The 16,065-nt window shown below is 41.3% G+C and overlaps 1 protein-coding gene across 1 annotated transcript in view; it reads left to right on the forward strand.

The window, feature by feature from the left end:
- DNAH11 (dynein axonemal heavy chain 11) overlaps nucleotides 1-16,065 on the forward strand; it is a 316,107-nt gene that overhangs the window by 160,098 nt on the left and 139,944 nt on the right. Inside the window, 4 exon segments of the mRNA XM_060157128.1 lie at nucleotides 2,115-2,265; nucleotides 5,880-6,011; nucleotides 10,910-11,083; nucleotides 14,644-14,848. Coding sequence (XP_060013111.1) covers nucleotides 2,115-2,265; nucleotides 5,880-6,011; nucleotides 10,910-11,083; nucleotides 14,644-14,848 — 662 coding nt within the window.

The raw sequence follows: 16,065 nt of genomic DNA on the forward strand, positions 1-16,065 counted from the left end.
TTGGTTGTTTTTTTTCCCCCGGTCAGGATCAGCTCTTACCACGTCTCCTGGTTTGATAGAACTAACTTTCTTATTTGTGGACGTAATTGGTACAACAGTATCATTTGCTCGTGGGCCTGGTCGGCTCTCCCTTTGAGACTTTGGCTACTGCCGACGTGGGTCAATGAAGTAGCTCTTACATGTCCCCTAAGTTCAAAGACCAATTCCGCCTCTTGGGGCTGTGTTGACACTGCAGCTCCTAGTTACCCCTGCACAGCCTTCTGACCCCACAGAGACCAAAGACAGGGGTGGGGAGTAAGGGTAGAATTTGCTACATGCATCAGGGCACTGCCTACCAACCCTTAAGCCCTACCAAACAGACTGTCTTTAGGCGATGATCAGAGAGGCAGAGCCAGGATCTGAACTCAGTTCTCTCAGTTCTCCCAAATCCACCAACTCTGTGCTAATGAGTAGCACTGATTGAGAATTTGTTATATGCCAGATGTTAATGTAAGCACTTAATACATGAGAACTCGTTTGCTGCTCACAACAACCCTAGGAAGTGCATTTCATTATTATCTCCATTGACAGATGAGAAACTTGAGGCACAGAGAGGTTAACTGACTTGCCCAAGGTAACAGTTAAAAAATGGATAAAGACCCAGGCAGTCTTAGAGCTCCATCTCCTTAAACAGTTCTCTCCCCTGCCCCCCTCCCCGCAGTAAGCTGTGGATACTAAGATTCCACTTCTGACAGCTTATGAAGAGTAAAATGAGTAGCTGAGTGGTAGGTGTAGCCTTCATTCTCACTACCTAACACCTGCATTCCATTGTTCCATGGCGCCCACTGGATGCAACTCGTGGAGCCCCAGAAGTGGTCTCTCAGTTGCCATCATGCAACTGGACTGCAGCTGATAATCATTCCTCTTGGACCTGAAAAAGTTTTGACAGTAGATATTTTATAAATCTAGCAGCAGTGTATAGGTAGTTGAATATTTAATAAAACCCTATTGTGAAGGCTTGTGAATATCAAAGGGAGCCTTTTCTAAGATAATCATCTCGCCTTAATTTCTTCTGATATTAAAAATATGAAATCTGGGCTTCCCTGGTGGCGCAGTGGTTGAGAGTCCGCTTGTTGATGCAGGGGACGCGGGTTCGTGCCCCGGTCCGGGAAGATCCCACGTGCTGCGGAGCGGCTGGGCCCGTGAGCCATGGCCACTGAGCCTGCGCGTCCGGAGCCTGTGCTCCACAACGGGAGAGGCCACGGCAGTGAGAGGCCCGCGTACCGGAAAAAAAAAATATATATATATGAAATCTGATTTGCTTAAAGCAAGATGTAGCTGTCATGGGTCTGGTCGCACTGCGTCTCTGGTGGCAGCTATATGTATTTGTGATCACTGCTTCCTATCTGATGAGAACTCTAAGCAGTTGTTTTTCATGTCATATCATACAGTTTCTTTCCAGAGACTACTGTGGGTGCTACTAAGTCATGTTTCATTTTATTGATAAGTAGTGTTTTATTAATATGTTAGAGATATGAATGTATCAAAATTCGTAACATTTTATAAGCTTCAGATTCATACACATGTACCCAAGTGTGAGATACCATTTTAGAGCCACTTACTGGAACCACATTATCAGCTATCAGGTTAGAGTTACATTCAGTCCAGTGAACAAGGAGGGACTTGGAAGTAGCCCCTATGGAATTTTCACCTTTTTATTTGTAACTGATTTCTCATTACTAAGTAATTGATGCCAGTTTTCATCAAGAAAGATCCCAAGCTGTTTTCATAAATAAAGCCTACCCTCTGAAAATACTTTCAGTCCTCTAGGAAATGAGAAACTGTACTTCCTTATAAATGCTCAGTAATGGCCTACTTACCGTCTATTATGTTGGGTTTCTAAGTGCTATTAGGAGTTTCTTTTACATTCTTTTCATTAAGGTAAAAATGGCCATTAAAACAAGTTTTTAAAGGGTCATTTTAAAATATTTGCCATTTGAAAAATAGAATGAACCCACTCAATGTGTCCCTGAAGTGTTGGACCAAGCTGTGTTGAAGGGGGAAGCTTTTGAGTTGGTGGAATTTTCCTTTTCAAGCCGGGTGCCCCATAAAAGCTTTTCTGTGTTCTTCTTCAGGTATGTGGCCAGTTGGATAGACAGAAGGCAGCATCAGTCAGAAAAGGCCAATTTAACGATTCTTTTTGATAAATACATTCCTGCGTGCTTGGATAAGCTGAGAAGAAGCTTTAAAACCATCACTTCAATTCCAGAGAGCAGCCTGGTGCAGGTTTGTCCTGGGTCACACCGTTTCACACTCTAGTCCTGATGTGGTAGTGTGGCTTGATCAAAATAGAAGTTCTTGCTTGTTCAAAAAGATGCAATGGTTTCTGGAATGGTTAGGTTGCTCCAACCCTCCCCCACCCCAGCCCCCGTGTTCCCCAGTGCTTTTTGCAATCGTCTATCACACGCCTATCACATGCTATGACCATTTGGGTTTGTGGTCTGTTTCTTTCACAAGACTGTGAACCAGAGGACTGAAGCCACCTTTTACCATTTTTATATCTCCAGAGATTTCCATAATGCCAAGCACATTGTAGGTCCCAATACATTATTGAATCATTGCGTTCTTCCCAAGTATATTTGCGTGGAATAAGAAGAACAGGATAGTAACAGCCTCATTTATTTTTCTGTTTCCTAAGTAACTGGCCAAGAGAAGGTGCTCAGTGTGTTGTTTTTGAGTACAAAAACATTCATGCAATTAAAGATGTTGGCCGGTGAGTAAGAGAAAGCTTCTGAACTCCTCCTCGTCGGGCACCACCCTGCCAGGCCTCCCACTCTCTCTTCCCTTTCTTTTCTCCCCCTCCCAAAAATAGTCCTCAAGTCAGGTCAGTCTAGTTCATAGTATTTCAGGGATAGATTTTTTTTTTTCTGATCCTCATTGTGAGACAGCTGGTTAGAGTGAAGAGTATATATGATACATTGTCATGGCAGCAAATGAAAATAATTCACAGCACACAGAAATGAAGGTTGTGATCTTAATCTCAGCGTGAAGAATAACTATCCCCAGCCTTTACAAGTCTAAAACTTGACAGAAGGTTAACAGTTAGAAACCTTTATTTGTGTCTCTTTAGGAGCAAAATTGGTTTTGAAGTACTTTGTTACCGTGAAGTTACTATGATACAGAATTTGTTTGAAGCTAAATTAGACATAGTCACAAGCATAATAAGAAGAGAACGTTCAGGTTTTCGGATAATTCACACACCAATTAAGAAAACGATAGTCTTCAACAGTAATTATCTGAGGTATAATTTATTTCTGAAAGCAGGTCTGAATTTATTCATAATGAATTAATTTTGTGGTTAGCCTAATTAGACGTCCTCTGGTGTAATACTTGCAAAAAAGCAAGTGTCGAGTTCCTTCTCAACTTGACTTGTGTATTTGTGTTTCTCTGTGGTGCGAACTTTTTCATTCAAGAGTAGTGTGAAAATAAGTCAGTAGGAATTAATATGATTTTTGCTCTCACTTCCTCCTTTTGTAGTACTCAGAAATGGCATTTTATCCTTAACTCCTTTTTTGGCTACTGTTGTATAAAGTCGTCTCTTTGCAGTGATTGCTTATAAGGACAAAATTTGAGACAAAAATGAGCGTACAGGAGAATAGCTTAAGAAGACTACCTTATTTTTATCGAAGTATAGTTGATTTACAATGTTGTGTTATACATACTGGTATACAGAAAACTGATTCAGTTACGTATATATGCACACACATATATACACATATATATGTATGTATATATATTCTTTTTCATATTCTTTTCCACTGTGGTTTATCACAGGATATTGAATATACTTTGTGCTATATAATAGGACCTTGTTGTTTATCCATTCTACATATACTAGTTTGCATCCGCTAATCCCAAACTCCCAATCCATCCCTCCAGCCCCACTTCCCCTTGGCAACCACAAGTCTGTTCTCTATGTCTGTGAGTCTGTCTCTGTTTCATAGATAAGTTCGTTTGTGTTATATTTTAGATTCCACATACAAGTGATATCATGTGATATTTGCCTTTCTTTGTCTGACTTCACTTAGTATGATAATCTCTAGGTCCATCCATGTAGCTGTAAATGTCATTATTTCATTCTTTTTAAAAGGCTACTTTAAGAAATTAAGGTACTGTGTTTTCCAGTATATGAAACTTTTTTGCTTTACATTTGGTAAGGTGTTTTAACTCATTCAGAATATGCACCAAGGTATGCGTTTATTAATTGCTGGCACAGAGCTTAAAATGTTTTCCAAGTACTGTGTTTGGGAGAAAACAGAAAAAATCAGGTGAGTTATCAGCATGTTCAAATCAGTGGATAATGTCATATTCAGACCTTTCAGTCTTTTTCATTTTGATTTTAACAGTTCCTTAGACTCACATGGCTTCTACTCAGGAATAGCAAAGCCTCAGAGTTTTACATTATTTTTCTTGATAACAAATCGGTGAGTTTTATTCCATTAGAAGATTATTTTAAATTGGCAATCACGGCACAATATAAAATAATGGAAATCAAGAGAGACTGAGAAATATAACAGGCGCGCAACTATTTAAATTTTGAAAACATTTCCAAATTATGTCCAGGACCCATTTTCCATGTTACCATGGATTTTCCCCACCTCTCATGGTTGGGAAGGAGAGGCACACACATGACATGCTTTGTTACAGCTTCCGTAGCTGTGTGTATGATAGTGATAAAAATCTAGTGCTACCTCCAAAAACTGGGGGAAGGGTATCATGAATTTTGAGGGTCTATGACAGTACTAAGTCATGAAAACCAGTTTTGTGCTTTAGAGCAGGGGTCCCCAACCCCCGGGCTTCGGACCAGTACTGGCCCCATGTCCTGTTAGGAACAGGGCCACACAGCAGGAGGTGAGCGGTGGGCCAGCGAGGAAGCTTCATCTGCCTCTCGCTCCCCGTTGCTCCTCCCCATTGCTCACATTATCTCCTGAACCATCCCCCCACTGCCCCCGCCGTCCATGGAAAAATTGTCTTCCACGAAACCGGTCCCTGGTGCCAAAAAGTTGGGGACCGCTGCTTTAGAGAACTAGCTCAAAAACATGTTCATTTTGGTTATGATTTCACATGACAGAGGTGTTTGCAGCAGCCATGTTCCCTCCTTGCTGACCTGATTGCCCTGGACACGGAGTGTGTTTCAGCCCAATAGAGCCGTTTCACCCGGAGGTGACGAGCAAGTTCCTGAACAGCCTTTCTTCCAGGGTTAACTTTAGTGTCCTGTCTAAAAAATGCCAGAGGCTAAGGCTGTCAGTCCGGCTTTCTAAATTTATGACAACAGGTGGGGGAAACAGCTGCTGAAGTACTAAGGGAAAGTGGGTTATCTAAACGTCCAACCGTGGGAAATGGTTACATAGCCTTTCCATCTAGTGCCTTCATTCCCAGGGATATTGTAGGGCAACACTTAGGGAAAAGGAAAAATGCCTTTAGTTTGTTTTTAAGTGAGAAAGTGGTCTATAGAATATACCCACTATGTGTAGTATGTAGTAGTATGACTCCCTATTTATAAAAAAGCACAGCTATATCCCCATTATTTTTTTCTTTTTGGTTTTATGTATTTCTCTTTATTACAGTGATTATTGGAGGATTTATGATAATAGGTTTTTTTTTAAACAGTTTGTTGTTACCTAGAAGATTAGTTGGGTTGAAAGTGGCCAAGGATGTCCACCGCTGACTCAGAAACCCAAGGCCGCCATTTTTGTGTCTCACGGGGTAGCAAATCACAGAACGGGGAAAAATCACAGAATCTCTTAAGGGTACAGTGGATTTGTTAATAAGCCCCGTGAACTTACTTCACTGTTTTAAAAAAAGTTTCCCTGAAAGAATGGCTTTTTCTTTTTCTTTAGACTCTTTGCACTCTTTTGGAATGTTTGTTGACTCCTGAAAATGTACCTTCTGACAGCCCGAAGGAAGTTTATGAGGTCTATTTTGTCTTTGCTTGTATCTGGGCATTTGGAGGCATTCTACTACAAGATCAGGTATGTGTAGAAATAGTTTATAGAACCAGTTTTATTTGGAGGGAAATATTATTCTGTGTGATCCCTATGGGGTTTTTAAAAATGTATATTTTCATAAATCTATCCTACTTGCCCTGTTCTCTCCTAAGCCTGTAACGTTGTCAGCAAGCTCGTTCAGGCTGGTGGTGCTCTCTTTGGCTGATAAGGTCAAATCCATAGCCTTCCATCAGATCTGTCTTCTGAATTCAAGGTTCCACGTCAATACCAGCAGTGTTTCAGTGTGCCTGAGACAGGGTGCTTCATCTGCCCCACCCCCATATTTGCTCTTCCTCTTTCGTCTTTTCCTCAGTGATGCATTTCTCCCAGTTGCTCTAGTTAAAAACCTGGGAGACATCATCTTATTTCTACATCCCATGGTCATCAGATCCTTTCAGTTAGAAAATAGCTGTCACATCTGTCCCCTCTTCTCTATCCCTACAACCTTAATTCAGGAGTGTATCATCTTTAGATTGTTGTAGGCTACCACATTGTTTTGGCTTGGACTCCCATAACAAAGTATCATACCCTGGGTGGCTTAAACAACAGAAATTTACTTTCTCTCAGTTCTGGAGGCTGCGAGTCCAAAGTCAAGGTGCCAGCATGGTTGCGTTCTGGCGAGGACCCTCCTCATGCCTTGCAGACGGATACCTTTTTCTGTGTCCTCACATGGCAGAGAGAGAGAAAGATAAAAAGTTTTCTTACGTCTTTTCTTGTAAAGTCGCTAATCTAAACATAATCACCTCCCAAAGGCCCCATCTCCAAATACCATCACATTGGGGATTAAGCCTTCAGCATATGAATTTTGGTGGGGAGATAATTCAATCCACAGCACATAATAACATTCAAATTGGTTTCCAGGTCTCTAGTCCTCTTACCCTCTAAGTAGTCTCACACATGATTCCTAGGGTAATTGTTGTGAACCACAGTCAACCTCAGGCTGGTTCCTTTCCATTGTTCTTTCCTTCAGCCTAAAGTGAAGCTATCATTCCTACACAGCATTGCTAGTACAGTCCGTTTGTGGCTTCTGAGTTCTTCTGGGCAGACACTTGAGATACGAACTTGCATAGATGTGTGCACACACACGTGCACTCATGCCCACACATGACACATACCACACACAAACTGCTTAGACTTGCCGAAGTACAAAGTGGGAGTTTTTCACCTTTAGAATTTGCACATCTAATCTCTCCCATGCACCTCTCTGTATAGATTGTTTCATGTAATCTTTACAATAATTCTTCAAGGTATCCTCACTGTGCAGATAAAGTAAAGCTCAGAGAGGGAAAGTAACTTGACTGATGGGAAATGATGACATCAGGATTCCCACTCATGTATCTCTCTCTCCACAAGCCATCCATGGTACACCAGGATCTCTTATGGTCGTAGTGCTTCTATGGGTACCTCTGAATGTTTGAATTAAAAATAGATAGCATGTCTTCCAGGCTTCCCTAAATGTTTCCAGATGTAAACAGGGAATTTAAATTGGAAGGCATCACAGCCAAGAATGACCCAAATTTGTTGGTTTACTCACTGTAGGTTCTAAAATCCATGGTTGCTGTAACCTGGGGGCCAGTTCCTCTTCTTGTTACTAGGTAACCATAAATTATATCTATAAATAAATCTGGCATTCACTTGGCATTCTATATCTTATTCTGACCCTTCTCAGAAGCCACATTTCCTTCAGTAATCTCCAAGTGCTTTCTAAAGAATATAGCCTCTGTTGCCTGAGTGAGAATATTGGGTGACTTCACATGGTTTTTCTCAAAGGCAAAATTTACATGTGTGGATTTCTCCTTCATGGAGACCACATGCAGACTCTCCCTCTCTCCCCTTCTCCCCCAAAACCTCATGGGTTTTGTCTTTTTTCCAGTGTTCTCCAGAAGGGTTTTCTTTTTCCAGGGCCTACAACCAGGTAAAATCACATGAGTAGGAGGTTGACAGCTGAGATCTTTCTACTCCTGATCATAACAGCTCACCTTCCTCCCAGCTGATCCTCTTTTCATCTTTGCAGTTTCCCAACCTGGCAGCCTTCCAGCCAGTTATTCAAGCCAGCAGCTGGGCATCGCATGGTCCCCTTCCTCTCCCAGACACTCTTTCCCCAATTAATAGTTATCATCATCATCGTCATCATCTTTAAACTTTCAAAAAGACTTTAACCGTGAAGCGTTCAAAAGAGAGGCTATGGAGTTGGAAACATGAATGAAGCAGACCCCAGAAAGAGTCTTAGGATAGCCATTTATTCAACAAATTTGGGTGCCTACTGTATGTCAGGGAACGTGCTCAGGGCTCTTAATAGGCTAGCTCGCTGAATCTTCAAAAAAATAAATCCTGTCTATATAGGTACAACTATTCTTCTTTTACAAAAAAGAAACTGAAACTTAGATAAGTTAGCCTGCTTGGGAACATGGCTAACTAATGTCTGAGGCAAGTTCAAGCTGCAGCAGACTGACTCAGGACCTGTGTTCTTAACCCAGGCTGTTGCAAACACCTTCCAAAACTGGCCCCCCATCAGCACTCTCTGAGCCTCCTGTAAACAGCCGTTATCCTTTCTCACTTGGCTTCTGAAGTAAGCTCCTCACTGGTCTTTCCGCTTCTATACTTGCCCCATAATCCATTATTCACTCAGCGGCCAGAGTGATTTTTTTTTAATGTAAATTGGATTATATGATACACTACTGAGTTTACAACACTTTAATTGCTTTTAAGATAAAACTTTAAAATTTAATACTCTTTACACAGCCTCTGGATCTGGCGCTGCCTCTCTCCCTACTTCTTCCTCCGCTGCTGCCTCCCCTCGCTCCCCTCCAGCTGCACCGGCCAGTTTCTGGAACACAGGTTGTTTCGTACCATAAGATATTTGCACATGCTGACCTCTTCCTGCTTCCTGGAATGGTCTTCTCCCTAATATGTGCCTGTTCTCAGAGATGGCTTCCCTGAACATCCAGTTAAAACAGATTCACCCATTTCTCTCACTTCCAGCAACGTCGCCTTTCAAGGCACCTGTTTATTTGTCTTTTTATTGGCTTCACCTCTGCTTGCACCATGCTTCCTCATGGCTTCCCCTTTCTCTTTCCCATAAACTCTATGAGGGCAGAAACCCTGTTTGTTTTCTTCCCCACTATAGAACAGAATGCATTTCAGTGAGTGAATGAATGATTCAAAATTTGTCATCAAAACCACTTTGCTGATGTAGCGGTTAGGTGAAGCAAATTTTGATGTAAAGTAGAAGTCGTATGTATCCTGCCTACAGAGAATGGTGCCAGATAAGGAATACCTTCTGAATGAACTTGATTTCAGACCAACTTCTGTAGGGTGATAAAAAAAATCTCATGACACCAATCTGAACGTAACTGAAATGAACCTAAACTCATTGACATATGAGTGGTGGTGGGTAGGAATATGAGCTCGGCTTGTTTGGAAAGTGATGGGATCAGCTCTCCCTGCTAAGGCTGATCACCCCTCTCAGCCCCGACCACACTCTCCTATCCTCCAGCCATCCTCTCTGTCTCTATTTGTGTGTGTGGGATAGTGTCGTACAAAAAGTGGGCCGTAGTCCACGGACATAAGGACACCAAAGTAAAAGCAAGTTTAAGAATTCTTCTGGAGAAAAATGGGAGTTGAAGTCTTAGCTAAGTGAGATTGCTGAATGCGATGGACCATGCACAGTGTTCTTAGAGTTCACCAAAACTCACTTTGCCAGCTCATCCTGGGGATGTAAGAGTCTAGGCCAGGTCATCCTGTAGATACAGAAGGGGTTGTTAGTTGCTAGTACGCAGTTGGAATTTCCCCTCCTCCATCTTCCAAACCCTAATCTAGCAGCAAAGGGCTTGTACCTGTCGTCGTATAAAAGCAGGCACCTTCGGGTTTCCCTGGTGGCGCAGTGGTTGAGAGTCTGCCTGCCAATGCAGGGGACACGGGTTCATGCCCCGGTCTGGGAAGATCCCACATGCCACGGAGCGGCTAGCCCCGTGAGCCATGGCCGCTGAGCCTGCGCGTCCGGAGCCTGTGCTCCGCAACGGGAGAGGCCACAACAGTGAGAGGCCCGTGTACCGAAAAAAAAAAAAAAACATGCACCTTTTAGCAAGGAGAACCTGTTTCCTACACTGTCATCTTCTCTGGAAGATTCTCTCCTAGGGCAGGGATTTGTGGAGTTTTCAGCTAGACCACTGAGTTGTGCTGTGCTAGAAAACCAAGTCCAAGTTCTTTCCCTCATGGCAGAGCTTCTCAGATTTCCAATTTCAAAGACCAACAACATTTCAATAATGATTTGGAGGAATGAAATAGGGTTACCAACTGTCTGCTTTTCTAAATAAGGGCATTTATTTTAAAATGACCATTTATTATCACCATAGCTTTATAAAGGAAAGGATATTTTAACGCCAAAAGTTCCAGGAAGGCTATAAGCTCAAAGAACAGTATTTAAATCAATAATGTTACTAATTTTTTAAAGTATTCTTTTGTTCTTACTTTCCTCATTTTACCCTCAGTTCATGGAGATATTAGTAGAAATCAATACCACCATTTGCTAACCACTGTCTTATAGCATGGTGATTTGCATGATAGCCCATTATTGAATTGAACAACCTCGGGGTCATTGAAGGTTCATCTAAGCTTACCTTGTTCTTTAAGTTAATAATTACTCCAGAAAATTTGTACCTGATGGACATATGGCAATTATAGCTTTCTGCCTTGATGGTATTGTCATTCATTATAGCTTCCTTCTAGTTATTTATTTTTTCTTGGGTCAGTTACTCAATCCCATTGGTAATTATGAGTCTGTACAGTGCAAACACTGTGTGATCAGCCATATTTGCAGGGGCTTTCTGTGTGTTCAAAATTACTTTTAAGTCCGCAATAAGAATTTCTCTTGCTCTCCTTAGGTTTCTGGTTGTCAAGCTGAATTCAGTCAGTGGTGGCATAAAGAGATGAAAGCAGTGAAGTTTCCATCCCAGGGAACAATTTTTGATTATTATCTGGACCACAAAACTAAGAAATTCTTGCCTTGGGCTGATAAAATCCCCCAATTTACTATGGATCCAGAGGCACCTCTGCAGGTAGGTGTGGGGAACACTGCTCTTCAAGCCACATGTGCTGGTTTGGGCCTTGTTTGTTTGTTTTTGAGCAGTCAGTCTTTTTTTCCCTCCCTGATCAATGAATTACTGTTGGCATGGTCAGCATATAACGTATTTCCTTGGAGAGAAGAATCTCAAGTTATAGGAATGACTAGTGGGATGGTTTCTATATTTCTACAACTTCTTTTTTTAAATTTATTTCCGTTTAATTCTGTGGTAACAGCTTTCTTTAGATTTTCCTAGAAATTGTGTGATTTTATAAAAATCGGAAGCACATTTCTATTAGTTTAGTGAGTCTTACTTCTGACCTTAGTGTGAATTTCTTAAACAGTGCTTTTCACATATAACTTCTTTCCTTTACTCCTCAAGCCATAAAATGAATGTTTGATCTTCTTACTCATATTTTCAAGTTCACATGGCAGCTCACAGATCTCAATGAATCTTTATCATCTTTTAACTGTTTATAACTTGTCCTACATTTTTATATATCAAGTTATTCTTTAACCATCTTCTAATTCTGCCTCAGTCTGTTTTGCTTTTCATTATATTTCTTTCTCAACATCACGTCGTTTTGATTGATTTTGGAGCTTAGTATTTCAAGTAGTGCCATATGAAATGCATACAGGTGATTTCTGCACTAACCAGGAGGCACGTAGTGTGAAATAAAAGAAAATCCAGTGTGAGTTTCTTGGAGCTACAGTAACCAAGTACCACAGACTAGGTGGCTTCAACAACAGAAGTTTATTGTCTCACAGTTTTGGAGGCTAGAAGTTGAAAATAAAGGTGTTAGCAGGATTGGTTCCTTCTGAGGGCTGTAAGGGAAAATGTCTCCTAGCTTCAGGTGGTTCGCTGAAAATCTTGGTGTTCCTTGCAATGTGGCAACATCCCTCAAATCTTCACGTGATGGCATTTTCCCCGTGTGTCTTCTTTGTATTTACATTTCCGTTTTACCAGTCATTTTGAATTAGGGGCCTACTCTGCTTGTATTAGTGTGCTCGGGATACCCTGACAAACTACCAGAGACTGAGTGGCTTAAACATCAGAAATTAATTTTTCTCTTAGTCTTAGAGGCTAGAAGTCCAAGTTTGAAGTGTTAGTAGATTTGGTTTCTCCTGAGGCCTCTGTCCTTGGCTTGTAGATGGCCACCTCTTGCTGTGTCCTCACATGGTCCTTCCTCTGTATACACACATCCCTGGACACTGTCTTGAAGTGTGTCCAAATTTCTTCTTCCTACAAGAATATCAGTCGGATTGGATTAAGTCCCACTCCCTCAGCCTCATTTAAACTTACCACCTCTTTAAAGGCCTTATCTCCAAATACAGTCATATTCTGTGACACTGGGGTCAGGGCTCCAACATATGAATTTTGGGAGGACACATTTCACCCTATAACCACTTAACTAGGAGGAAACTTATCATTTTACAAACCAGAAATTCAGAGGTAGGAAGGCCTTATGACTTGGTGATATCACCAAGGATTCAGATCTTCTCGCCTTGACACTGGCCTCACTTGAAGACTGGTATCCCTCCTGATCAAGATGACTCTAGTGGTCCCAGGAGTTCGAAGGAAACAAGTTAGGGGGAAAGAAGACTTTCTCATATTTTTTATTAAGACTGAAGAAACTTTTTGCAGAAGCCCCAGAGCAGACTGCCCCCTGTATCCAATTCACCAGGGGTCACATGCCACCTCTAACCCAGTCTCAGGCCAGGGTAATGAGGTTAAGCTTTGACAATCATCACACCATTGCAGGAGTCAGGTTGTGTGGAGGAGGGGCAGAGACTTGAACAAAGTGGGGCTCTGGCAGGAGGGAAGAAGTGGACAGATGGATTCTGGGAGGCAACCAGCAAGGTCTGCTCCATCTGCTTTATAGATTTTGACATCTCTGTTTCCGCTCAGCCTGTCTAGACTTCAGCTACCTACCAGTATTATCTAGGTGGTTGAAAGCTGAGGATTTGTACTTAACCAAAAGAAACACACACACACGTACGTACACACACACACACACACACACACACACACGACCAAAAAAGTGGTATCACAAGGTTGATGCACCTTATCAGTGATGCATTTTATTCAACAGAGAACCTATCAGGACTTCGTAGTCTTACTGTATACACAACTGCACCAAATGTGGCTATTTGATTAAAAACCTCTTAACATGTTAGAGGAGAACCATACTGAGCCAATAATAGTAGCAAATACTAATATGACATTATAATATGTCAGGACCTTTTCTAAGTGCCTTATTTCCATAGATTAACTAATTTAATCCTTATGAAAATTTTCTAAGGCAGGAAGTGTTACTAGCCTTTTTACATATGGAGAAATAGAGGTACCAAGACATCAGGTAATGTGTATACAGTCCGTGATCAGCAGAGCATTCTTTGTGGTAGGTAAGACAGGGCGTGGGCTCCCGACAGATTTGAGTTTGAATCTAAGTACTACCACCTATGAGTTTGGCCAAGTTATGAATGTTCTCTAAGCTTTAACTTCATCATCTCTGAAATGGAAATGATAACAAAACTCTCCTCATAGGTTTGTTATGAGTGTCATATGATGTAATGCGTGCAAAGGGCTCAGCATAGAACCTGTCACATACTCAGCTCTCAGTAGGTGTTAATTATGGGTATTAATGTGTGGACCTTATTACAGAGTTTGTGTTTTTCTTATGAGCAGTATAAATCCTGCAAGTAGTTTTTTTAATCCCCTTTTTAATTTGGCCACCAAGAAATGTAAGACATATTCAATTCTCTTTAATCACCACGCAGGCTTCTCTTTCCTGCGTGTCTGTGTCTGCTTCCCCTTTTCCTCGTCTTATATATTAGTCTCTGTTCCCTGAGTCTGGCTTTTACTTGTATTCTTCGTTTTATTGTATTCTTGTAAGCCACCTCTAACTTCTTGTGAAACGATGTAGCATCTAAATAAATAGCCAATTTTCAAAACAGAAACATGTTATGAGAATTTTTAACAAAACAATGCACGGTCAGTTTCCACAGTGCCTTGGATTTGTGACTATTTCACTTAATGCCTGTTTCCTCCAAGCTCGTCTCTCCTCGCCCTGAACTCCTTTAGCGTGGATTGTGCCTAATCATTTTGCACATTAATCATTAATCTTACTGGGCCCAGGAATTGCTACCAATTTTTGGTTGTTTGTGGCTTGGCTTTTCACATGCTTTATCATCTCCTAAAGAGTGGTGGACAGTTTCTTAAGCATTTACTGCATTCCCTTGTATGTGTAACACAAGGTTAGGCAGAGTGTAGGTGTTCCGTGATAGGGAGCCTTCGGTGCTAGCTCTTAACTGGAAAACATAAATCAGTTGCTTCTGCTGTGGCACTTTGATGGCACTACCCAACTGCTCTTCTCAAGCTGTGATGTCTGAACTGATCATTCAAAACAAGAAATTAAGTGGAATCTCTCCTACTGGCTGTTTAGAACTAAGAATTCATTTGGTCTCAATTCTAAAATGACTGGGTTGGTTCAGATACAAAATTTTGGAATGCCTCTCTCTCTGATCTTTCTTTCATTCTATTTTTCCCTCCAGAGAGTTCTGGTTCACACATCAGAGACAGCTCGTCTTCAATATTTCATAGAGTTGCTGCTTGAGAAAGGACAGCCGCTGATGCTGGTAGGAAACGCTGGAGTGGGAAAAACAGTCTTTGTAGGTGACATACTAGCAGGTCTCTCCGAGGCTTATGTAGTGTCCCATGTGCCTTTCAACTACTACACAACATCGGCAGCTCTGCAGAGTAAGTGTTCCTCCTGTTCATACTTGAGAAACAAGAGATCAGAAACTGTCAAGGGCAGAACATGCAGCCCAAAGAAATGATTACTTTTGCTAGGCTTTAGACATTTTGCTTAGGATACATTTTTACTTATCACCATTCTGGCTAAATATACTTTGTCTGAATATTGTGATTTTTGGCTTTCCATATCACTCCTGGCTTTATGTGGGTTACTACTGTATAGAACAGCAAGAATTTACGTCAACAGTGTTCATTGCTTTGCCTCTAAATCGTTTGGTTAGCTTTAATCAACTTCACGGAGCCCTAGCAACAGAAGAATATACTCCAGGAAGAGTGCACTGGTTACCTTTTCAAGTAAGGGACTGATTTAGGGGGAAGTTCATTCAAACTGTATTGATGAAATGACAGGCCCCAGGTTGTTAGTTAAATTTTAGAAGAGCTATGAGAATAATTTTTAACTGTTGAATACATGTGTCAGCGTAATCAAAGGAACCACATAGATTTGGGGCATTCTGAGTTTGGAAGGGCACATGAAGTAGATGTGTAGAAGTAGAGAAGCACTGATATCGATATAAAGAGCTGATAGTGGTAACTCTGTCACTCTGGCCAGCACAGCAATGGGGCTGTGCTGCATGGGGGCAGCAGAACTCCCTTCTGTCTGCTACTCTAGGAAACCTGTTGCCCTGAACGTGTTTTCTTGTTGTGTGTGTTGTTGCTGTTTTCTCAGCTCTGTCAGTAAAGATTAATAACGTATTTTCTTATCACGGACATCAACTCAGCCAAGAACTATTTTTCTGTAATCTCTTTCTTAATCAAGTTTTAATCTTAATCAAGTTTTTTCTTAATCAAGTCTTCTTCATCGTTGTGACTGGAACGGTTAAAAAGCTGACTCAGAAGTTTTTCATTCATTTCTTTAGCAAATATGTATGATTTATCTACTTTCTCTCCAGACACTGTGTACAATACATGTTTTTCATTTGCAGACACAGAAGAAGGGATCACTTTATCGCTTGTAAATGGAAGACTAGGGTTGCAATTCAGTAGTTGAACAAAGTTCAGCTTGCTAATTCTTGGAAGGGATACAGGCATGAATAGATTTAGACATTGCCTATTAGCATGAGGAATAGAAAGAGGTAGTGTACTCTAAAGAAAGGGTTTCAGACCTTTGAGATGGGGTGGTATGCAGGCAAAAAGGGGACTTAGGATAGAAGAATCAGCTT

This window comes from Lagenorhynchus albirostris, chromosome 8 (genome assembly GCF_949774975.1).
Source record: "Lagenorhynchus albirostris chromosome 8, mLagAlb1.1, whole genome shotgun sequence".
NCBI classification, from domain to species: Eukaryota; Metazoa; Chordata; class Mammalia; order Artiodactyla; family Delphinidae; genus Lagenorhynchus; species Lagenorhynchus albirostris.